This window comes from Perna viridis, chromosome 7 (assembly GCF_037379345.1).
Source record: "Perna viridis isolate PV_CMFRI_1.1 ecotype Kerala chromosome 7, ASM3737934v1, whole genome shotgun sequence".
In the NCBI taxonomy this organism is placed as follows: domain Eukaryota; kingdom Metazoa; phylum Mollusca; class Bivalvia; order Mytilida; family Mytilidae; genus Perna; species Perna viridis.
In genome coordinates, this window is record NC_142451.1 from 18,879,237 (window position 1) to 18,906,774 (window position 27,538).

The 27,538-nt window shown below is 32.6% G+C and overlaps 1 protein-coding gene across 1 annotated transcript; it reads right to left on the reverse strand.

The window, feature by feature from the left end:
* On the reverse strand, positions 1-27,089 carry LOC148611664 (LIM/homeobox protein Lhx9-like). The gene is made up of 5 exons (XM_088592437.1): positions 26,165-27,089; positions 23,838-24,043; positions 13,560-13,909; positions 1,614-1,828; positions 1-1,311 (listed from the first exon to the last, which is right to left on the reverse strand). Exons 1-5 carry the CDS (start codon positions 26,270-26,272, stop codon positions 1,024-1,026), a joined length of 1,167 nt encoding a protein of 388 aa, XP_088448563.1. The 5' UTR covers positions 26,273-27,089; the 3' UTR covers positions 1-1,023.
* Between the last annotated feature and the right edge of the window lie 449 nt (positions 27,090-27,538).

Below are 27,538 nucleotides of genomic sequence, written 5' to 3' on the forward strand. Positions count from 1 at the left end.
TTTCAAATTATCGTATTGGTTTATTATAAAATTCAACAAAATAAAAGATACATCTAAATTTCATTTAAAACGTATCAATGCAACGGAGACAAAACATAAATATATATAACATATACACATCTATCTATCATGATTGTCATTTGACTCGATTATCCGTGCCGACCTAAATTAATAATATTAAGGTGCGCTCGATTCATTTTCTAATACATCAAGCAATAATTCGCCAATTCTTTTATAAATGAGTAAGCAACTGTTTACTCCACTGCCAACTCAAGGCAGTCCTAGCAGCATTTCAAGCAGTCAAGCACTATATTTTTTCTGCAGTAAACGAATCGAAGGGGTTGGGGTTAAAACATCCACTGGTAAGCGTCGTCATTTCAAGTATGAGTTGAGGTAAATAGGTCGTTCAAGTGAGATTCTCTCCGAATGACAATGAAAACATAAAAGAATAATACGCGAAATAAAGTATAAAAAGCAGAAAGTAAGATACACGTTAAAGAATTTTAGTTCGTACAAATGATTTTATAGTTCAAGACTTAAGAGTAACTTGTAATACCTTTCCGTGTTTCATTCCTTTTAAATGATAACATATAGATAACATATGCTTAATATAAAAAAAAATCATTCCTTGTGCTATTCTTGTTTGTACGCACGCCTACAGCATACGGCGTCCGGTCTGACTCTCGTCGGATTAAAATTACATTTTGATTTGAAAGGGAAAAGTTTTTGGTCTTTTCAGTTTGTTTTCAAAATGATCTCTCTTGTTTCTACGCATGTATTCTGGATCGGCCCCTACTGAAACCTATGATAACGTATTCATAAGAGCTTACTGCTCTAATGACACACGTACTACACGAAATATCAACTTAAGCTAAGCCTTTGAATTATTGCGTTTATGCATCAGCACCCATTACATCCATTTTCGTTCCTGAACTAAAAAAGGAGTCAAATGATAAAAACAAGTTGATTTCAAAACGAGGTAAAATAGCACTGATGTACATCTGTTTATGACTGAAAATTCCATCAGTTGATAGAATTTATTGAGTTCGTGAAAAGATCTGAGAGGCTACTGGTCGAATGGTCGGATTCCACATGGCCACTGTGAAGTTCCGACAGAGACGGCGATGAACTAATATCGGACATGATTGGAGATTGACTGTCGGTAATTTCCGACATCGATAATGAGTCTTTGTGTTTGTCGTCGTCTATATTATCAGAAGTATGATTTGGGTTGTCGGCTTTATCAGGTTTATCTCCGTCCGATTTCATTTGATTGCGTCTATGTTTCGCTCGTGCATTTTGAAACCACACCTGAAAGAAATAAAAACAAATCCTTTTACACATGAACATGTATATTTTGCTACAAAAATATGAATGATAGTAGTATTCAAAAAGAATACGAAAAAACACAGCTGTATCATATCACTCAATAAAACTATCTGATGAAGGCATAAAGTCGTGATACTACGGAGGTGTTGATGGAAGGAACTTTGATGAAAAGTAATATTATACCTTTTCAGATGAAACATTTAAAGATACTCTGGATCTAGTTTAAAGACATCCGTTTGTACAGTTACGACTTTCAGAAGCACTCGCTCCACCAGAAAGCTTACCTGCAGCACTCGTTTGGACAATCCAGTCTTTTGTGATAACTGTTTCAAATCTTTAGCATCTGGATTATGATTTAAGTTAAAGTATGATTTCATTGTTCTTAATTGGTGGTGCTTAAATGATGTTCGGACTCTTTTCTGTCGTGGAGGTTGTTGACTGCAGTAACCATCTTGCCTCATCATATCACCCCCTCTATCCCCATCACCCGGCACCAGACCTACAAAAAAGAGGATTCCAAATTCATTTTGAAGAAATAGATAATGCTACGGCGATCATGATGTTTCTATGGAATTAGAAATGCATAAAAACCCGAAGGAATATACTATGTGTAGCTGAAAAGCAAAACGAAATATTATTCATCTTGTCTTGATCTTTCATTTCGTAATCGATTTTATTTAAAGTAAATCTGCTACAATAAATCATCCCAGTGACGCAGGGCATATGGAAAGTAGCAGACGACAACTGAATGTGTGGCATTTCTGCTTGACGGATGTTTACGTATGGTTGGGTAAAAGCGTCACGGATGATTGCAACTTCTATTTGCAATGGTGTTGCACAGAGATGTCACAATAAACATGCAGATATTGTTCACACGATTTGCTGACAGGGTATATATATTTATCTACATTTGCAAATATTTTTGTTTACAGCAGACCACCATCACTCTAAATTCGTTTCTATATTAATACCGACGGACCAAGGTCTTACTTGACTCTGACTGTTTTTAAGCGAACACATTATTAGCCAACAAAGTTATGAGCTTTAAAGGATTTTGACTAAAGTTCTAAAAGCAATTCTGGATGCCATTAAATTTGGGATGATAGATTAAAATCAAGGTCACGAAGATTTTGTTTTATTCCTTAACACCGATCAATTTTAACCAAACTTGGTATGTATTCAGTTCCCAAGAAAATCTTCCGGACAGCATGCATCACGTTTCCCATGGAGGCCAGAATTAGAACGAGCACTTAATAACAGACAAAACACAATAAATAAGACAAAAATTAACTAAATAAATACTAACAATCTAAAATTAGATATATCAATCGTTCCATTCACTCACTGCAGTAAGGATCTAACAACACTTTATTCTACTTCCTGTTCAGGAGACCTTTTCAGAATCCTCAGTTTTTTTCCCTTGATTAAAGCATTCAAATTCATGAAAGATAAAATCCTATTTGGTGATCAGAATGGTCATCTGAGGAGAAAGTAGAATGGAGTGTTGTTAGATCCTACATGCAGTGACTGAATGGAACAATTGACAGGTCTAATATTAATTAGGTTGGAATACAAACAGACACTAAAGAATAAATGAGCAACCGTTCCCCATTAAAACACTGGAGTATGGACTAGGTGCACAGGTAGAGTAGGCTTCCCCTGCTTGTCTAAAACACCGTGATCAGATGTCAAATCCAGAATACAATGAAAAAAGGAAAATGCGACATAAAATATAAATATTTACATTGTATCTAGTATAGGATTTATATTTCATTTGCGCATAAAATATCAGGTTAAGATGTCTCTTCTATTTTATTTTGGCATTCGTGTTTTTATCGTTTGATTTTTGACATTTTTTTTCATTCGTCTTACATGTTCGGGAGGAGGGATAGACATAAAACAACCACAAACTTCTTTTCGTTTGCTTATATCTTACTGACGAGGATACCAGTTTATATTCACGTCATCTCACAGGCGACGCCTAATTCTTTAGATTACATGCATAATTAAACCAGATAAAACAAACAGTTTTGCTCAAATGATTATGTAAGAAAGTGAAAGGTGTTAGCGGTGTCATTTTCATCTCACAAAACATTGAGAACTAGTTCAAGGTTACCCGGGCGGAATGCATAGTCCACGGGGTAGGGGCAATTCTTTCAAAAATAGTCGGGACATAAGGGATCTTTCAATCTGTCATGCATGACAGAACTCATTTTTCATTTCATATACAGTACTCGAAGAACTTTATTATTTCTTTACCCGCGGTTTTTACAAAACATACATTTATATTTAGTTAGCACAGAACAGTTTGTATCGTAATAAAGCAGTTATATTGAACTAGTATTTTGAGTTTTGAACATTTCCATTGTTGCTTCAAAATATAGTAGTTTGAAAGTACTATTGTTCGTGGGGTATAAATTTTAGTGGATTTCGTGGCTAAAACCACGAAATTTGGTTCCCAATGAAAAGGATTATTTTCTTTAAATTGTATGACAGGATCATCAATACCACGAATTGAAGAATCCACGAACTTGTGATTTTCCCCTAAACCACGAAAATTGATACCCACGAATATAAGTACTTCAAATGTTTGTAACTATTGTTTTATCGTTAACCTCAAAACAAAGTTTACATTTGATTAAAGTCTGACATTAGCTTTACTTTGATGGATTTTCCAAACAATTTACATAGAATTCATTCATCAGATACACCGAACATGGTATCTGCATCAACTTCACAGCTCTCAAGCATTCCCACAATATATGTTTTTACAATAAATCAAATTCTAGCTAGATTGACTCTTTTACAATGCGTTTCGCACCGATCCGCTCAATTTGGGCCCCACTGAAAGTTTATTAACATGTTTAGGTAAACCACAAGACTGAGGAAGTATGTATATCACTGTAAAGAGTCGCATTCTATAGCCGACATGGCGCTACGTTTGTTCATCGAGGAATGACAGACCGTCTTTTTCAAGAATAAAAAAAAAAGAAAAAACAAACGAAAAACAATCAAGCAAATAGGTGCCACGAAAAGTAGGATCCAGTATTTTTTCGATGTACCCCTCGTTCATTGCCAAAAACATATGTAAATTTAGTCGAAGCCATTGGTGCTAAAATCCAAACAGTTACATGACTTGTACATTATAAAACGGAGTGCAAATAGCTAGATTATGGACATTTTGGACGATGGGACCGCCAACATATCACTGAAACATGGACACCATGTCCTGAACCTCGTAAAACATGCGTAGCAAAAATACACTTTGATTCCCCTTGATGAAGCATTTGTCCCCAACTGAAAGTGACTTGTCTTCCTTGGAGTGATATTTAATGGGTTTTTTTAAGAAACAATGTCTTCTATTCTAGTTACTAGTTATTTTCAGTTATTTTAAGTTTCAGAAGATCAATTTACACGCTTATAGGTAGAACGGTACTATTTATTTGTCATAGGCAACTATAGTCAAACTTAAAAAAATTCACCCCTTCAAAACAACGACGTAGCTATAAACAGAATATTTTCCAGTCATATCTTCATTTCACAAACTAAAATTGTGAGCAAAGTCGTAGCATATCCCTCTCGTTTCTGTTGTATTTTAAGCAGATGATGTTTGGGGTCAAAGTTTCCCCTTTATCTGTGAATGGCACATAAATTTTAAAAAATCATAATATTTATATAAAAAAATACAATGCATTTTTTTCAAAAGTATAATAATGTTAGAGTCTGGAATTAATAAAACATTACGGGAATCAGCACAATTTGTCCAATCACAGTGCCTGGAAGTATTTACCTGAGGGTACACAATAGGCCAACCTAAAATAATGGGAAATAGTACCATTCTACCATTAATGGTGTCCTGAGTCTTAAAACAACATGCTGATTAAAACATTTTTTAAAGGATAATTCTTTCATTTTTCTGTCAGCTTTAACAAACGGTCATAAACAGCATTGCAGATATGATAGATATGTTTTAAAAGTAGTAAGATCTGTAGATTTACAATCAAAGAGTAATCAAGGGAACCAAGGTTATAGCGGTAATCAAAAGAATGCAATCCAGGGACAAAGACCAGACATGGAAAACAGACATACACAACAAAGAACACAAAGTAACTAAAATCGAATCGACAAAAGCAAATGAGCAACTGTAGTTATGTGAAGCTCAAATTTTACAGCACGCCTTGCTAAAGGAGAACGAGGCAATAATAAATCACCGGCTCGTTATCGGTGATAGCTACGTTTAAAACTTCCCCGCCGAGAAAGTGGAGATTTCTGCAATAGTTTTAACACTCTAAATCATCATCTACAAATTACTGCGCCCCATGGAGGGTAATCAACCTGGTAGTCAATGTTCTGATCGCTATATCATCTGCTTAGAACAACAAAAGGGCACAGAATAAAATGATCCGAAATTTGCAAAAATGGAAGTTCGTCAAAATTGTACATATAGAGGTTAGTTCATTTCTTTGAACAAGAGAATGTTGGATACCTTGTCTTAAATGGAAATTTATATGTGAGAATTAAATCTGTATACATACTATGGACCATCAGAAGAATTACCTTGACTAAGTTTGATAACCTACGACCATTTCAGGGAAATGCTTCTCTTTCAGTATGTTAATGTATTTTTTCTTTCGAAATGTTTCTGATCAGACACGAAAACAGAAACAAAGAGAGATTCATTGCATGGCTTTAACTGGACAAATATTAAATCTTTTTTATTTACTTCGCTATAGACTGAATAGCAGAGTGTATAAATATAATATTAAACCGACCCACTTTAACCACAAAAAGACGTATGGATTTATTTGGTGACAAACATTTCTGGTAAATATTAGATTTTAAAGATAAATATTTGTACTGCTTTCTGTAAATCACTTGCCACAACAAGAACTTAAATAAGGCTTGAAATAAGAAACATCGGGATTTCCGCGGCCTACAACAAGCTAAACCACTGAAAAAAGTTTCAGGAAAATAACCTTTCACGTTTTCATATATACCTATTTTTGTAGTATGTTTGAGGATGATCGTACTAAAACACGTAGTGTAAATTTAAACTCCACAACACCAATAGATACCAAATTGACCAATCAGAAACAATTAAGTAACCACGATATAGAAAATACTTATGGGGAAAGATTGTACTTTAGAACAAATAAAGTAATAATTAAAAGATGGAAAAAAAAACAAAAACAAAAAAAAAACAAAAACAAAATCGGTAAATATAAAACTAAAAAAAACTTAATTTTCATATTTTACACCTAAACAATGATTTTCTAAATGGGTGGAAAAGTAATTTAACTGGTTCAAAGTTGAGACAAAAAAATTCAAAATTCATTAACGCAAATAATTATTTTCTTTGTTGTCATGTTTACAATTAGAAAACATCTAATATTTCCTAACCGTTCCAATTTATAATTCAAAGTCTAAACAAAATGGTCACTGCTGTTGTAAATACTCAACAATTCCATCTATTGTTGAATATTTATCAAAGAATCTTCATCGATCAAGCTGTCCGTGCGAAAATGACAGAAATTTCCAATTTCCATTAAAATAAACTAGCCCTTATACACACACGGTAGAACGAGATAATGAAATGAGAAGAAAGTACACGTCTACCGTTTTGCTTAAAATTTTCAATATTTTGTTTTGTTAATCCAGGCTGACTGACACAGGTGCAGCTCGGAGTTTCTGCATGATTTCATTGTATTAGTAAAAAAAATTAATCATATTTTGATGATCTCTGCGGTTTTTATTCATATAATTTTCTAGAAAAAGTAGTACGTGAAGGGCTAAACACAAAAGGGAAATAGCACTTTAATATACAAGGATATACGCCATTCACTTTTAAACTACTTTAGGCTAAATCTTTGTAGTAACATCCTGTCGGCTACCGAACACACACAAAAACTGTAACCGCGGTCAATTGCAGATTTCTTGTGACCTAGATTTCAATTCCGGTCCTGCCAACCTTTCGGAACACACTCCAGTTTAGTATGTCAGGTTCAAGTGGGGATCGTTTTATGAATGACAGTTACAAAAAGATTTGCGGTATCTATGTACTAAAATATAGGTTAAATACTTAATGCTGAGTCTTAACAAATTAATTACACCAGCGAACATACGATTCTCGGAAGAAAAAAGCATCCGACATCATTACAATGTAAATGATTTAATTGTTTGCTTATTTATGAACAAATCAGACAGAATTCATATCCAAACAGCGTAACATTAAAGTATTATATATTGAACAAAGGTACTTATAAAAGGCTAAATTCCACAACAAAACCGATGCACCCGATAGTCATTCTTACGGAAACCAAGATATTGCACATGAGGACGAGATAATTTTCACAAAGGGAAATCACTTGGCGCTCCTGTCCAGTACAAAGTTTCTCATCTTGAGCTAAAAGGACTTGAAATAACGATTAAAAAGATAAAAGTTATTTTTATGTTTTGTACTCCCACATCCCCCTTATATAATGGCATGGGCGACCGGAAGTTTCTCTCAATTATGGGAGTATACGCTATTTTTCCGCTGTTTCAAAGTGGTGCCGAATTCAGACGAAGATTTGTAAATGTAAAAGTTTTCATGGTCAACTTTAAAATATGCATTCATGAAAAGAAATAACAATTATTATAGCAATCGCCGACGATGATCTAATGGGGAAAAGTTTAAATATATACGATTTAGAAAATAACAATTTAGGCTTTAAGTTCATGATTTTATATGGCTATTAAGGGCGAAAATTTTTTTAAACTTTATTGAAATGTGTAAAAGTAAAGAAAATAACAATGCATAACTATCAGTGATATAGTACTATAGGATGCGCAGACCAGTAGACCTTGTATACGCAAAACATGCATACATACTTTAAAGTTGCATGTCATGATGATTTGGTGGAAAATTTGGAATAGATCAATTTATAAATTCTGATTCTGTATCAAGTTTAGTTCTTTGAAGTCAATTTAATCCAGATACAGCAAAGACGAATAGAAACAACTCTGGAAAGTGATAGGAAACAAATGTTCCGATCGTGTTTCGTTTTAGATTCTAGCTGTGCCTATATAATAAATGTGCAGGATATGTATCCCTTATCAAGGACCTGAGATAACCTTCTAGAATAACAAATTGACGCTAAATTGTTATAGCATAGATTATACTCATATTTCTTAAAACATTTCTCAAGCATCCACGTCAAAAAGACGACCATGTTATCTCACAGTCTTCACAAAAGGTACGACATCGCTTTGAAATAGAGCCTCGTTGTGATAACGATACCGTGATGATACGCTCTCTAATGTTTGAAATAGAAAAAAGAATGATTTTGAATTATGATCAAGAGAGATTATCTAGAAGATATTGAAAAGATCTAAATTTTGCAACAAAACATCTGTATAAAAGAGAATACTGAAAGATAATCTAGAATTTAGAAGATTTGAATGTCAGCACTACATCATTCGTTTTTTTCTTTTTGAACTATCAGCAGGCAAGTTTTTATATGTTTTATTATAGAAAAAGCTGGAAGCACTGTTTTACCTTTGCCAACTTGTCGCTTCTAATCAAGAATGCCTTCGAAAGATTTTCTTGAAATATGAAAGTAATGACAGGCCGTGAGAGAACTGAGTTTCTCATTTTTGCAAATACTCAACAAAGGAATTCATTAGATCTTAACAAAGCTGAAAGCTTATTCCGTTTGTAATGTTTTTATTGATTCAAACTTTCAACGAAGTGTACCTATGCCCACACCAGTTGTTTTACGCTGTCAAATGAATGCATGAGTGGTTAAGAAGGAAAAAGTCACCTCTGGGAAACAAATCAAAAGTATTTTTGTTGTTTCTAAGGAAAACTTCTGTCGCCAAATGCAGATATATCTAATTTCTTACGTCAGGCTATTGTCAATTCATAACAATCCTTAACACGTAACTGTCATTTATTTGTCCCTTTTCTTACTTACTACATGGAATTCTAGAGATGTGTCAAAACGTCTCTTGTTAAAATTTGCTTGAAGGATAAACCACGACTATAGACCGCCATGTTAGAACTCACCTCGGTGAAGGAAAAATCGGAAAGTTTAAAGTGTACTTGACCGACAGGAATGCTATTGTAGTTGTTGAGAGAGACACGAAACAAATAGAAAATTTGTGACAATTTTATCTTAACTCCCGCTGAAAGTTTTCAATGGACGAAAATTCGAAACAATGACGTGTAAAATTACAATTGTCGGGGGCATAGCCTAAAGATGAGATTATCCAGGGACCATGGTCACTCTCTCAGTGGGGTTTCTGGGATTAACAATGCTTTTGTTCCTAGTTTTACTTCAAGTGTGTAAAAGGATGGACTCGAATTTAAACCAAAAACGAATTTCTCACGTCCTTGAGACAACTCCCTTATTATTATTCAATACAGTAAGTTGCGAAGGTCAACTCTTGTTCTAGGTTTATGCCGGATTTTAAGAATTTTTATTTATTTACTTACACAAAAATATTTCAATAAGCTGAAATCATATTCCTATAGGTTTTGATAAACAGCACAAACTAATAGTTCTTCTAGATGGGTAGAAAGTCATAGACTGTTGTTTATTTATTCATTTATACAAAATACGTTGAAAAAATGACGCTGAAATCATATTCCTTTAGGTTATGATAACTAACACAAACTACTTTCTCTGGATGGGTAGAAAGTTCTGATTTGCCTGTTATCAGCTAAATTAACTCTGACGAGGGTTATCCATTATAGGTGCCACGACCCCGATCTTGATCCCATCTTTACAATAAAACAGACATAATTTGTCCGTATCGTCCATAATTAAACGAAGCAAACCCTACCTTGCCCATTAAAACCAATAAGGCACGCGCATTGACATTTTATAAATTTGTAAGATTTGATAATTAAACAAATTGGCAGTTTTTATGATGCTTATATCTCTGATTCTCCAAGACAGTTGACATTGTGGAATGTAAGCTGGTGTTTGACTAATGACCGTTAAAAGAGATGGACAACGTCCCTTGACTGTTTCAGTAAATAATTACAGGTTTTTGCTTCCGATTTGTATCTCAGAATAAGAATGGGCTTGGCAATCCTCTTCTCGATTAAAAAAAATAAAATGTTGTATGTCATTTCTTTTTTATGAAGACAAATTTTGCGATGCGGATATTTTCAGTTTAAAAACAGTAAACATTTCCATTTGTTGTTGTTCGATTATTCTGATGAAAATTTATACATGTTATTTTTTTTTAAATAAACAATATTTACAAAATTTAAAAAATACGTTTTACTAATGTCGGTCACCGATTAGGCCCAACAATGACTGTCAAATGAATTTATTATGAGTATAATGAAAGTTTTTTTCATGAACATAAAAATAATAATTGTATAACCAAAGTATTATTATGGCATTAAAAAAATCATAAAAATCCGAAACTTTTAATAAAATAAAATGCAAAGTAACCCATGTGAATAGGGTCTATATCCAGTGAACTCATCACATATGTTTATTAATATAATTCAATTGTCACGCTGAACTCGGCATTTTGTCATTTCCAATTTCCATAAAAAATAAATTGAGTGTATTCGATTATAGATGAAAACAAATAATTACATTCATAAAGACTATTTTAGTTTTCATAATCATATTAACTATGAAAAGAGTAGATCGTATCCAATTATCAGATCCCTTATACAACTGATCTCTTATTTAAACAGAAATAATAGATTCCGAAGTCTCTGCATTGATCCTTATTGTATTTGTCTCATCTCTTTTGATTATCAATTTCCGTCAATCGTTCTTCATTAAATCTCATTGAGGACATATTGCTACTGTCACTACATTATCGTTTACAACCAATAGCAGTGTTTGATACACAAAAAAATTATATGCTTTAGGTTCCAAAGAACGATAAGCGATGTTTATTGTACTTTATTAGTCTACAAGATTTTTTCATTTGATCATTTATAATCTTGAAAGATTTTTGACCAAATTTAAGTAAGATTTACATATCAGAGCAAATTCAACATTTTTGAAAATTAAAACAAAATAATTACAATTTCACTAAAATTCTGACCAAAAGGAAATCAGAAAATACTTAAAAATTTATTTTTTTTTCAAAAATGTTATGGGGGTTATTTATGCCATACCAGTTCAGTAGCACCTCATTTTCATTAAAATCAAATTAAAATGCTATTATATTTGCCATTTTAAGTATTACAAAATCCTACATATATATATATATGTATCATACTTAAATACTTAATCTTGGTTGAAATACGTAACCAACAAAATATGTGTTGGAATACTTTCCTCGATTGTTTTTGTTTAAATTCTAATCAGACATGACATTCTTTATATTTATTAAAAAGAAAGAAGATTTTTTAATATCTATTTATATAATAAAAACTTAGGTTTGAACCGACAAAAACTGCATATATTTAAAAAGCGTAACAATTTAGAACAATATTTGCACTCCTTCCGCGAGAGCTTACGGGTTTTCTTGTTTGCATAAAGATAAAATATAAAATTAACGTAACGTGCAGTCAACAAAGCACTGATTTTTTTAGAGAAAAAAAAACTTAAGTAAATTTTATTTGTTATTTCAAAAATAAAAATACCAGATATCTGATGAAACCCAGAAATTTGATGAAATTTTTATCAAAATGCGATTTTTATCACAAAAATCTCCAAGTTTTATCAGAAATAAAATACACTGAGGATTATGAATAACAAGTATAAAATAAACTTATGTAAGATTTATAAAAACAATTTGTAATGTCACTTTGGTACAATGAAGATATCGCGTTGTATCGGGTTATCATGGCACAAGATTAAATATGGGAAAATACGTAGAATGGACGCATTCTTAAGCCCGTCTGGTCTCTGTCAAAATGACAAAAAGACCTCAAGTAGATAAGATTTGGCCGCTTATGGAATTGACCGATGAGAAGAAATTTTATTTTCCGTAAAAAGTCAATAAGATTCGGAAAAATATTGAATAAGTTGGTTGATAATCTTTTGAAATAAATATTTATGTTTTATTTGATAAATTAAGAACGTAAGAAACCATCAAAACAGGAAATTGCTCCAACATGAACGACTACATGAACAGGTAACTACTCGTACCGCTAAAACCTATTGACTTTTCATGTGTAGATAAATTTCTCACATTTTTTTTGTAAAGTATATACATTAAATGCAGGTTGCATTATCTAGTGGTCTAAGAATGATTTCAAACTGAGTTCTCAATCACTTTCGAAAATAAGGTCATCTTCGAAAATCAGGTGCCAGTGACGCAATAATATAAGGAGTCAGCCATATTTTACCGCCTGCTCATGAAAATATTTAGGACAGCGATAAATTTTTGTTTTATTTTATTTCAAGGAATAGTACTAAATAGAGAACGTTAATATGTAACTAACTAAATTTAGATATAACTCTTTTAATGGAAATAAAAAATTAATGGCAGTTTGATCTTACGATATTACTCTGTTTGAAATAATTTAAAATAATTGGCACTAGAGGAAAGCATTACAGGAAGTAGAACACTAAAATCTCAAATCATTATCCGGTAATAATTTACAGATTGGCCACTGAACTTCTAAATACGATGTCTACAAGTGGTTTGTTTTGGCGATATTCCGTCGGCAATGAGGGGTATCGGCGACGACAGATGACCTACTCAGACCCGCACAGAAACGTCAAAATGTCAGTCTGATCAGATGATAGCGTTAATCATCGCCTGTTAATGATAACTCTCCCAACCTGTCAGGACCTCTGGTCATCATCACCATGATGTACGACCTACACACGAGAGTTAAACCATATAATTACTATCTGCTCTTAATCTTCGATGCAACCTCAGCAATTAGGCTGGTTCGATGTGATCCGACCCCTGCGCTTCGGATAGTTATGTGTGATTAAAATCAACAAAACTGCTCAAATATGCAGTAAAATTTTGAATAAAATTATAACAGCGGAATAAAATAATTCGAAAAAAATTGGAGAAAGACTAAACAAACATCTTGACGTTTCACATTATAAAGGTTATAGGGGTAAAGATAGACTTCTAAACTCAAAACCAGATGATTTAACAATGCCAATCTTTTCGTGAATTCACCTTTACCTGTTCATTTGATCTAGTCAAATAGTGATTTTAAGCCAATCCACTAAATTTTTAACATGCATTTACACACTTTTAGAATATTATTTGCGTAAGTCACATTTATGATATAACCTTACCCATGCCAGGTGGACAAACATCACCGTCAGCCAAGTGGGTCTTTCTTTTTCGTGGACGTCCTTTCTGTACTGTTCCAACCCCGTTATAAAATGGCAAATGACCTTCCGGGTGGCACGATAGTTCGTCTGATAAACTTTGAAAATATTCTCCTTGGAATAACATTTCATAGTCAGTTCGACAATAAACGAGGTTTTCCTTCATACCAAATTGGTCTCCAGTCGAAAGAGCTTTATGACAAGAGGAACACGTAAAACAGTTGATGTGGTAAACTAATTCCCGCGCTTTCATCACTAGTTCGTTTGCTGCAATTCCTTGGTGACACCTCGCACATCTTTTGACACCAAACCGCCTAAAATATCAAATTAGAAGAGATTATAACACATGAAAATGCAATAAAGATTTTGGTTTTACACTGTGTAATAGACTCAGATTTCCAAGATCTAGACAAAATTGTAAGCAACATTATTAATTAGCGAACGACTGTCGGAATAAAAGCGACAAGTCATCAATTAGACAGTCCAGCATTTCATAAGGTAAAGCAGCAGAAAATAAATTGACCGTTCAAAAATTTTAGTAGTCGACAGAATTCTACCTTTATATTCTAGCATCATCGTTTTCTCTGAGTTTATTTGGCGATTTCACTATATGGGGGCATCTTCCAAATTTCGTTTTGTATATAATGAACCAAGAAAACTGTTTATTTACACGAAGAACTAAGTTCTTGTATAAACGGTGGGTTCCATTTTGCTGTTTTTTTTCTGCAGCAAAAACACACGAACACATATTTTTACTCATTGTTTTGCCCTTTTTAACACTATTCATACTGTTCTTACACTATATATTTGGTATTTCTGAAAAAAAAAAACTAGAGAATCGTGAGAAACCTGACACGAAATAAATCGTTCAGTTGGGAAAAACCTTTCACGCAATAAAGCGTGAAATCACGAGAAACCCTGGGAACAACAAAATCAATGAGACGACCTTTATTTTTTAAAAATTTCTATTTTTAGATCTTTTGAATAGTTTCCGGAAATAGTCATAAAGCCTTAAAATGGTATATAATCTATATTGAAAGTGCTTACTCATGATTCACTAATACAACGGAGACCACCCCGCTTTGACTTGAACACCCCACTCGAATAATTCATATTCAGGTGTAACTAAAGGATTTAAATTGGCTTTTAACAGCGATTCCCTGACACATGAATATCCTGATATTTCATATAATGAAGATCATTACTGATAATAAATAACACAATAAAATGGTACTAATTTAGTGAACTACTTTTTTGTGCATATAGAAGATCCGTGGTTATACAAAACCAGAGATGGTGATTTGGAATATTAGAATGGTTTGATTTCCATTGAAGATAAGCTATTTAACCGGTTCTCGACCATTACAAACAGTCGAATATGGGAAAAATGTGAGGTCTCGAGCACATAAAATACGATATTTTAATGTTGGAAGAAATATATATGCATTGCTCTGAGGACATAAACTGTCTGCAAATACTTTTGATAATTCGGTAGGCGTTGAGTTGGGGCGTGGCACAGTGTCGTGCGCGCACCTGACAATCATAAACATATCTTGTTTTTCCCTTTGATGGTTTTCTATAATTTCTTGAGATACTAAATTATGCATTTCAACGTATCCCCGCGTCCAAAAATATAGAGCAATGTCAGAAATACGAAAGTTACATCTGGTGAATATAATATCAAACAGCATGTCGGTGCAGGCACGTCATGTGTTCCGGGTTTTGTAGGCCATATGTATAACCCAGCATTGTTCTTTCGATGGAATGCTTTTGTATTAATTTGATTAATGTGTAGTTAAGTAAAAACGGGTTATTTAATATCTAGTTCTTTGCGTTGATGATCTTTGACCTCTTCAAAATAGAAAGTTTCTCATATCCATTTTCTTCGAAACATCTGTGGAAAAATATAAAGTACTCATCACCTGTTAGAGTTTTATTTTGAGAGGATACAGGTCAGTGTTCCAATATCATAAGCAAAACATAAGACTTTTGATCACTTCCAAGGCCAACAAACGAAAACAATCAAGATTTTATGGGACCATGTCAAAGATATTCAAAAGGATATAAGCGATATTCATCCTATCTCATAGTCGAATTCACCCTTTAAAATTGTTCATGACGTAGCTTTACCATAAGGAAATGCTTAAGCATGTGACAGCCTGATACGACCGCAAAGTTGAACCTGAACAGTTAGAGTAACACTCAAGCTTGATACAATATCAAATTTAAATTCTGATTATATATTATACAACATGCGTTTCTAACCAAAACGAAAATGGTTGGTTAGAGTTTCCTTTTTCAGATCTTATTGTTGAAATTATGTTCTAAGACTTCAGTATTTAGGTAAATGTGCCCCCGTATTTAAAAATAGTTGCCAAGAAACTCAGTGCTTTTACTGGACACATAGGTGTCTATGCAACAATTAGTAACACAGTCGTGTCTAATTGGGGTAAATTTGTTTTCGGACATGATTTTTTTTTTCAATGATAGGGTAATTTGACTAACACTTTCAACATGAAGGTCGGTAAATTGAATTTCGCCTTGAAAATGTAGAAACTGGAAAAGACCAACAGATAGTTTGTTGTTTGTAGTTTAAGTGTGCACAGGATGTCGGCCAGTTTTATGTTCATTCGTCTAGGCGTTACATCTAAATCGACAATACACCTGAATATTACACAAACTGGCGCATTTTCGTAATCAGAACTATGAAATTAAATTTAATTCAGGACAAACTATTATTTAAGCTATTGAACGAAAACAAAATGTCTATGGACGACGCCGCCGCCAATGACAACATATTTTTTTTTGATACCGCAATTTGTTACAAAGATTTTTTTAAAGTCAAAAATGACTTATAAGTACCATGCATGAAGATATTGTATCAGTCCTTATTGTACTAAAAAATCTTGTGCGAGTTAATATTTATCTTACATCTACAATACAAGTAAAGAAACTGCTCCAACGTAATTTGAATGCGTAAACGTATTCCGATAGCTAGCATTGTTGTAACGACATCTATGACTGGTCGAATTAGGTCATTAGTTTTACCGGTCATAGTAAAGAGAATTTACATTTGTAATCTTCTGTTGTGTTCATTTTTGGCACCACTAATGGCTTTGTAACGACGGCTATCATTAGTTGAGACCATGCAAGTACTTTTTTCCTCTTCAATGATTGAATTCTTCAGTCTTACTTCTAGATTAAACTAATTTCTACACTATAGGCTTCAGCTATTCGTAACTATATGTCGGTAGATACGCAGTTTTATAACCCTTTCTTCTGTCGACATTTGCTATTGGTTCTCCCATTTCATCAATGAACTTTGACTTTTTTCAGAAAAAAGAAACAGTTGATTTAACGAACACGGAACAGAAGAAAATGTGGACCCCTGATGCAAATATAATTCTATACTAATAATATCAAACTGTGGTTCACTTAATATTATTTTTCTTTTATTATATAAAAGCATATCATTGCGCCATGCACGAAAACAAAAATTAATAGAAAAATTACTAACTTATTGATATTTTACAGAATATGTTTCTCTTTCCAGCTACCAAAACATATAAGTTTGCAAATGGTATAGTCATATAGACAAATAACGCACTAAAACGCCCTCTCGATTTCGTTTCTGGTAAATCGATTTATGCCCCAATCAGCAGTTCATCTTGGTACTGTACTCGGGTACAATTTCTTTACCAACTGACAAAACCGAAGATTTAAATCATGCGAATGAAAAATCAAGTTTCCAATGACATTTTCAAGCTTAGTTGCGCCCCATGCCACTTTTCCCGCCAATGAAGTTGAAGTCTCGTCTGTCAATAAAATTTTCAACAGTTCCTGCAATTGTGATCGTATTTTGAATTATCGATATGATATTCCTCAGAAAATGCTTAGAAAGCAGGAAAAAGCCCGACAAGGTTGGTGGTCCGGAACGAAGAATTATAACTAAATATTTTTGTAATAGTTTCCGAACTGACAGATTGGTAATAAGCAAAGAACGGATTCATATGGCACATCATATCTTGTGTGACTTTTTATCAATTCGTTTCTCGTAACGGATCAGCAATATTTCTAAATTCATAATTGAAAATCTTGAAAAACAAGAAATACTGGTGCCAAAATTCACAGCTGAGTGATAATGGGAATTTTTAATTATTAATAAGATTTTTTGTTATTTGTTTTAAGATAAGAATGAAATTTGAAATATCATGTTTCCATGAACTGATTACAAGCTTGAGTTATTTGAAAGATAAAACTCTGCATCAAAACAAAAAATGCAAATTCCTACGAATTTCATTTTATTAACTGTTGTTATGCTGCTTACAGGAGTTATAGTCAACTGTAATGAATGCAAATATACATTACTGCAGTTTGGTTAATATCATCATGTAAGTTATATCTGGAAACGGTAAGAAAATGGAAAACAAAGATATTTTGGACCGTTCATATGCAGTGCATTGGAATTTTCCAATTTACTGGATTTTGTTTCCCACACCAATATAAAATACAATTTATCGACATGTAAAGACAGCACTCGGTCCTGTACTGCCGATACAGAGTCTTAAATTTACTCCTCTTCTAATTCCCAAAGTTTTGATAAATAACGACGAATTGAATATAAACTGTACATGTGAAAAAGTACTTTGCGGGGCGTAGCTAGATACACCCGAAGAGGCCGAACCCTAAACAGTAGGCATATGCATGCATGGGCAAAACATAGCTTGCTTCAGTAGGTTATATAGCATAACATGGTAAAAAAAGAATATAATATAACTTATTCCTTTTTGTTGATTAGCAATGACCAGAAAAATAACGACATGGTCATCATTGAATATATGAGAAAATAAAATGCTCCGTGGGGCGGAGCTAAATATATACGAAGAAGTCGAATCCCAGTCAGATGAGACAATTTAAAAGTTTGTTACAGAAGGTTATATCGCATATTTTGGTCGAAAATTAAAAACAATCTCTATAAATAAAGAAGCACTTGGTCTTTAACACCATATATATAATCATCCTCTCCTGAACTTATACTGTTTAATAATGACGAAAAAAATACACGACATGATCAAATAAACTGAAATTGTGAGAAAAAAAAGATAAAATGCTTCACGGGGCGCTGCTAGATACGCCCGCAGATGTAAAATCCTTAACAGATGAGGTAAATACGGACAAAACATAAAAGCTTGCTACAATAGGTTAATTGGACAAACTTGGTGAAAAATTAAAAACAAATCCAGTGGCGGATTCAGAGGGGGTGCAGGTGGTTGGCACCCCATTTTTTATTGGAAAATTTGTCATTTACATGTGTCAAATTGACAAAAAATGGCAAAAAAATGTCCTAGGACCCCTAAGGAACCTCCGCTGGCACCTCTCTTTTTCAAAGTGTCTGGATCTGGTCCTATTGTAAAAACATGCCATACTCGATCCTTTACAGCATGTAAAAATCGGTTATTTATTCCCATTCCGAATCTTAATTCATTAATTAATAATAATGAGAAAAATGAATGACATTTAAAATGAATATGTAAGAAAATAATTAAAGATGAGACACCAAAAATGATATCGTTTTCGCGTTTATCGGTGTATTTACATATACACGAATTATGAAAAAAATCAACGAATAATACAAATTCTTTAAATCGATAATGTTCTTGAGTCGACTCGTATACTTCATAGAAAGTAAATTCTACCATGCACACTACCAACATTAAAATGGTTTCAAATCATAATTTTTTTTCATCGAAATTTTCAAATATATGAAATACGGACAACGAAATTACGTATTCTACACGTGAAAATCCCAATATCAAGAAGTCAATGTGTTGAAATAAATGACAGATGACCGATTAAACGAACCTCAAAACTGAAAGCAGCGTATTTTATTTCAAATTATAATTTCTAATTCTGTCCTACATTAAATTTGATCGTGAAATTTGCCGACATGAAGTTATTGCATGAACCAAAAATCCTCCAAAGAACTCCAATACCAAAGGTAACCGATGAAGTGCGCACATAAATTTTATCGAATATCGAAACATGGAGATGGACACGGCTTTGGGACATATCATCATATGATGGAAGCCCCACGAATGCATTGGATGTTCTCCGTAATTGAAGTATAATATTGTTGTATACTTTATAATAAGAGTATGCATTTGTGTTTATCCTTAAATGAATTATATGGCATATTTTACTATCATCGATATTCAATAAATTGAACGGATCAAGGTTGAGAACTTTAAATCTCAATATTTGAAAGCAAATATCGGCACTTTTCTGAGGCAAGTACACCAAATTTCTCACATGTTTATTTTAGAGATTAAAGACACTTTATAAATACCCTATCGCAAAGATTTTGTCAGAAATATATTTATCTTTGTCACGTAAAAATATCTGATTTCTTTATTCTGCTCTTAAAAAATCAAATTCTCATATTCAAAATCCCACACAGCTGAAACAGGTTATTGTCATGTGTGGCCACAGCTCAGATTATTCTTAGGCTTCAAAGGTTTTCGATCGAAAATATATTAAAAAAAAATCCATCCAAAAGTAAAACATACTTCAGAAGCCAGTATGATCAAATTGATAATAATGATCGGTGATAAAGAAACGGTCGTGGTCTTGGGTACTTCAAAGAGAAACTAAGGTATCACCTGATTTTCTGTTTCATCTACTTCCGGTTTGTTTTGGACACCACTAAGGATATAAAAATTCTGCATTTCTAATAAATGCACACAGGCGTAAACGTGGTGTTAACCCTTGACCCCTAAAGCTCAAAATATTGTAAAAACTAGTATCACAACATCATGTGACGAAAGGTAAAAGATATTCCAAAATGATGTTCTGTAGCATATACATGTATAAAAACTGGAAGCTGTACACTGCACTGAGTGGCCTTAAATCTTGTATTGAACGTAGAGAAATATCAATAACTTTACTAAGGGAAAGCATTATGAATTTGCAAAACTTGTGGGTTGGCCGAAAGTAAATTGATAACTTCAGTTCAACTTCGACGTTCACTCTATCGCATATAGGAAGACTATCATTAATAAATATCACATATATATATATATATTCTGGAAAAAAGATCTTTAATATTAGGTGTAACGCATTAATTGGAATAGTATATATATCAAAGAACAAAGAGGATGAAGTCCCAAAATAAAATGATCACACATCGAAAGTAAACGAAAAGGAAATTAGAAGTCAAACCCCACCTTAAAGTGGACTTGTCGCATTGGGCTTGCATTCATTATTGTTCTGTGAACAGCTTCGACTTTAATTTCTTTTCCGACTCGACACGGGAGAGAAACAAAAATATATCCCACTGAATATTTTTCGATTAGTTCACTTCACATTTTGTTGCGTGAACACAGACGAGACTTGCTACAAGTTTCTCACTAAAATTTCATATTAGCATACTAGAAATCCAATGGTATCTGCGGAAATTTTTCTATACAGCTTGGACGAAGTGAATGTTTATATCACTCGTACTGGGAGACCCGGAGCAAGTCTAGACACATAGAAAAATATAAAAAAAAAATGTGTATAGAATAAAAAGTATCCAAATAACGAATCCAGCATCGTGAAACTTGAAGGGGTCTGTTGATAGTTTTCTTTTTCAGATGGACTGGGAAATGTTGGGCAGGGAAATAAAGACCGAAACAAAAGAGGTGCTAGTTATTCTCTATAACTGATCATGACACCTTATCCACATACTTCGTCCGTTTAAGGACTCCCATGAAAAACTGGGGTTCTACAAATTCCTTATTGCATATCTTAAGCACCGGATAATGGATACAAAAATCTGTATTCAATTTGTATTCGAAATTTAATTATTGTTCACAAATACTTCAAAATATTTCAACTCTCCTCAATACTTAAAGATTATTCTGAGGCTAGTCATTCAAAGGAGCAGGAGTAGGGCGTTAAGTTTATTTTTCTGCAGAAAAAAGAAAAGAAAGTTTCTCCGACGAACTTTAACTCAATGAACAGAAGCAAGTTATTCAGTTTTAAAGTACACACTTCTTGCCGGTAAATATTAAATATGATACTTTACGCTTAACTGTTCAAATATTTGTTCTTTATGAAAGAAGAGAGACAGACCACCTAGATGCTTCAAGCCAGGTTAAATAACTTGGTGAATTGAGAATGCCATTGGAAAATTACTATATTGTATGCTTCATAAATACCTAACCATGCGGGCCACATGAAATTATAAGGTTTTAATGCAGATTATCAAAAAGCAACAATAGCTACCCGCCGTCAGTACGAGACACCAAGTAGCGATTTTAAAAAGAACATTTTCCGAAACAAATTGATTTCCTCAATCAATACCACTTGGTATTGGGTTGTAAAAATTATTTACTATTCGGTATTGTTTTTCGTGTTTTAAATGAAGCTGTAATCATGGTAGTGTTTTATACATAAATAATGACACTAGGAACGTGTTTGTAATAATAAAGTTTGTTGTTTGACAATTTCTGAGGTCATGTTCAGTTTTGCTTTTAATTCTTAATGTAAAGACGTCTGAAAAGAAATGCTAGATTATGGTAAAAGGATCATCGAAAACTCTGTATTAAATTGAAGTTTAGTCTAAATATTTAATTAATTTATAAAAGTTTCACTTGAAACAAGTACATTTAAATGTTTTTCTATTTATTTTCTAAAATTAAGAACACCCTGTGGCACTTTGAAAAATTGAAACAAATATTTAAATAAGTAAATGGAAAAGAAATCTGGGCATTTGAAGCAAATTTCCGGGTAAATATTCGTATCCTTTTCACACGGAAGGTGAACGTTCAAACGGAGAAGTTTTGTTTAAAATTTATACTTAAAATATTTGATATTTTATGCCAAATTGATTTATAAATAATAGAGACAAAATTAATCATATACAAAGGAGAAAAATGCAACCTGATTGTATGTCTTTAATTCATACATAGATGCGTCGTCTTCTTTCTTTCCCATAGTAATTAATAACAAAGAAAACAAAAACAAAACACAAACAAACAAACAAACAACCACATGGGTACGAACTAAAACAAACGACAAAACGACAGAAAATTCAGGAATAAAAAATTATGTTTACAAGGTAGAAGTATATATATCACTCATTCACACAGACTTTAGTGATAATATGATATGAACATTTTCATATAAAGGGAATGCTATCAGACATATAATATTAAAAAGATTTTTTAAATATTTTTCAATGATAATTTAAACTACTAATTGAAAAAAATGAAAGCACTGATCAGGTTCACAGTGACAAAACCTTTATTTAGCAGAGATTTAAGTTCTTCGAGTTAGTTTAACACATTCTAAAATTCAGAAAATTTCGATACAGTATTGTGTCAACCGATTATAAAGATGTTAGAACTGAAGAGATAGCATTAAACAGTTTCATACTTATAAATGTCTTAAAAGCATTTTGCATAGAAGAAAATTTTATTCGTATATAGTAGCATATACAATCACAAAAACTGCTACAAGCGGCGTGGACAATGAATGAAAGATTCGTGTGTCCTGTCTGGAAGTAAAACTATCAATTGAATAAATTATAATGTATTACATCCCATATTTTAATATGAATATTAGAAATATCACATCGATGTATGAATGAATACAGGTCGTTATGACTGCACAGACCAAGGAGGCAAAGATATGACAGGAACTATCATATACATGTATATACATGTATTAGTGAAAAAAAGGAAATTAATGATATTGTCATGTCATAAAATTTAGAAATTCTAAAAAAAAAATACACCTCAATATTAAAAAAGACATTGCAATATCTAAAAAAAATATAACGACCAAAATCAATAATAATGCCACGTGACTTTTAAATGTCCAGTCAATAGAAAGATTTTTTTTTACATTAAGTTTTCAAAAATTAATAAATATGATGTGATTTACTAGTATACATGTATATAAGTATATCTTCACGATGCTACTTGATAATATTTTACTAAGAAATTTTAAAGGTTTTCACCGAGGACACCATTCTTAATTCAATAAAACTGTAACGTCAATATTATGAATTTTAATAAAATATTTTTTTTATTGCAATATATTTAGTTTTTAAAATACAGCTCATATATTTTTTTCTGCGAACAGTTGTCACAAGATAACCACGACTACTTCCAAATCATACACGAAGATCTATTCTACAAAACATTAAAATACATCTATGAAAGAATGCCTTAAGTTGCCCATTCACCGCCGACTTACCTGTAATAATCCTCTTTACAGAAGATACTTCCTCCTCGAGCGAAGCACGTCAGTTCAGAATCAAGCTGTATTTTACAGTCCGAGCACTTTAAGCATGTCACATGCCATTGTTTGTCAACTGCCAACAAGTAATATCTATCCAAAATACGAATTCCACATCCAGCACAGAAATTCTGGCTTTCAAACTTGTTTAGCACTGGCATCGTCTAAAAGTGACAGAAAACGATTATGAAATTAATGCTGAGATAACATACAAAATGAACAGACAAACATACAATACTGAAATAAAATAATTATGAAGGCATTTTCAAAGTCATTGAATATGACTGTCTGTATTAATGGGAATTTAAAAACACTAAATATGAGTCTGAATAAAAATGACAAAACAGATTTATATGAATTGGAACTAGACATGTTTAAAGTTTAAGCTATTATGATATTCTGAAATATGTTTTGATGATATTTGGGAAAACAATCTAGTCGCAATTTAAACCTTGAAAATTGAGACTTAAAGTTTCGGTTGAAACTAAATGCATATGATGGTCTGATGGTTGAGAGATGAAAAGGTCGTATCTAGATTAAGCAAAATTTCATTTTATAGAACTGCTTTGAATTAATTCAAATGTGTAGGCTTGAAGCTGTTTACAAAATTATAGACTTTGGATATTCTTCATTCTCAAATTTCATTTTGGCTCGAAGAAAAAATAAACTTAGTAACCACAATCCTAGAAGATTATGCTTTCTGTCAAATGCTTAATTACAGAGATCTCGTTGAAGCTGGTACGGGTACTTAGGCCACGAGAATTGACAGTTCGGAACATTACATCCAATTGTTTCGAAGAGGTCTATCCGAACGATCCGGACGTACGCTAGCAGCAATTAATAAGAAGTACCAAGTAATTAAAATAACCGTAGTGTGTTATTAATGGCACGTGTCCCATCTTTACTTAATTTTGAACTTAATAATCGGATACGACCAGCATTGGGTCGTCTGCTTAACATCAAATTAAAATGTTATTCTATTCATATAAATCTGACAGATTCACTTCAGAGACACGCAATCAAAAATATTCTACTAAGTTTACTACGCCCTGCGTATCCATTATATGTCTGATTTACTCCAAAAAGAAAAAAAGGTTTACATTTTGAAGAATAAAAAATATCTTATAAAAACACGGTGTAAGTGAAAAATGTTAGTAAAACTGATATTCCGAGTGAAATAAAAGATACGAGAAACATAAACAAGAACTTTACTGCATTTAGAATGCACATAACTTGTCAATGAAGTCTCGTAATTTTCATCAAGAATAATCTGCAATCTGCTCTCCTTAATTTCAAGCGTCACTTTTGACAAAATCGCCTCCTTTCGATAAGCATCTTACATGGGTGATAAATGCCGACGAGGTTCCGAGTTGACACTTAGCTGATAAGCAATAACACCCAGGTTAAGAGTAAAGTAAATTTTTACTTTTGTACAAAAGTGCCCGGTGCATGTGCAACAAAAGAAACATTTATCAAACAATTGACATATTTTCGCAAGTATGTGAACTATTTGTAACACAGGAATATATGTTAAATTCATTTTGCAATAGGAATATGGAACATGTTTTGAACTAGAGACTTATAATTTGAGCAGATTTTAAAGATATTTTTATTCGGATTTTAATGTTTGTTAATTTCCTGATAAACACAGCAAATTTTGAGGAAAAGAGATAAGAAGAAAAATAATATTGCTGGCAAGGTGAAAAATGGTATTTTCAGAAGGAGATGATATCATAAAATATTTGCTTCCAACAATTGGTCAGGAAATAAACCATAATACTTATTTATCAATAATATGTAGCTTACTTCATCTGATATACACCACCAGCCTGATTACTTAATAAGAAACATGCCGCCAAATTATCACATTCACACATTAACTCAATCTTTTCTCACCATCTTTAATTCTTTTATGAAAATATTTTGTAGGTACCTTTAAAGAGTTTAATGCCGACAAAATTTCTGGACAGTATCAATCTGATTTTTTAAAAGTTTCAATTGGACAATATATTAATAATAATACTTGAATATAACAACAAATATAAACAACGATTATTTATAAATACTATATTTAGTATAAAGAATTCTAAAAGATTGTAGTTCAAATAAAACCCAGAGAGTCCGAAAAAAAAGTAGGAAAAATCATAAACTGTGTAAATACATGTTATGCTGTTTAAACTGTCACACCATAAAACGTAAAATGAAAACAAATCTACAACGTGCAATTCTAAACTAAAACATACAAATAGAAATGGAAAAGAATCCTAATATGTATTTTGACTTACCCTGCTCCCTGCATGCTGGTGATCATAAGGGATTTCGTTACTGTAGTAATCGAACCCACCGTCTGAAAGGGTTAGGTTCGACTTTTCGACCATCGTTTCCTCCCTCATGAAGACATTCGGGTTAACACTGAGGGCGAATTAGTACATGTCCACGCGTGATAGAATAGTAAGATCTGTTGTTGAAAACTCTCTCCTTTTACAAGCTCTGTTTTGTTTTGTAAACGGTCTTTAAATAATTTTAAATATTAATATTTACTTAAGATTTCTACTTTGACAAAAAAATTAAATCTGCAAATTTTAAAGCGCCTTAATGCGAAGTGTTTCTGATCATGTTACGCCTGAAGCAGCTTTCGTTTGATAGGAGGAGCTGTGATTTCGACCCTAGTATCAGATCAGAGTTTTACATGAACAACCCAGAGGGTAATCAAAACTTACTAATCAGCTATTGGATGAAAATGAATACACTGTTCAGTAAGGAGGGGCTTAGTAACACTAAATATCTATAGAATTGAAATATGCTAAATTCAATATATTTTCATAAATAGAAATGTGTATTGGGTTAAGTTTGGACTTTTCCGCTATTTTGATTTTGTTTTATGTAATACTTTGAAAAACCAATATAATCCAGATTATCTGTAGTCGCAAACAGCTTGTATGAAAACTAATGCTATTGAACGAAATAGTTGGATTTTGCGCTAAAACAGTTTGACATTTTCACAGCATGAAAGAATATTGTCTTTAATCCTCACAGATTAGTAAATTTCAAAATATTTTGCTTTAAGCCGTACTATTTGTTATACATCTCCTCAAAAGTGTTGCAACGTGTTTACACAGATATTGTGCTCATGGTTTGCATATTTTTGTCCACTGTAAGTAAGTTATGTCTCCTATCAGACCGGGTGCTTAAACATCGCAAAATAATTGTGACTCCAGACAATCAAATTGACTATATTGAAAAATAATGAGAAAAAAAGAAAAAAAAACAAAACAAAATTAATAATGAAAAAGACAAACAAAAATAAAAACAAAACCATATTCCAGCATTCGTCGTAGTGTCAAAATTTAAAGATGAAAAAAAATATATAATTTGTCGACGTAGCTACTTATCAAAACTACAGGATATAAAGGAACAATATTGTCGCATATTGATGTTTAAATTAAAATTAAGAACAAAAATATTTTACATAGCGCGAGAAGTAAAGAAACGTCAGTTTGATACACATTTAAAGAGCGAAATTTTACCAGCTGCAAGGAAAATCAACTGAATAAAATAAAATTGATTTTAAATTTCACCCCCCCCCCGGCCTTTATCAACGACAAAGAAAACAACTGACATTGGACTTAATATAACAAATACTTCCTTATTTTAATTTC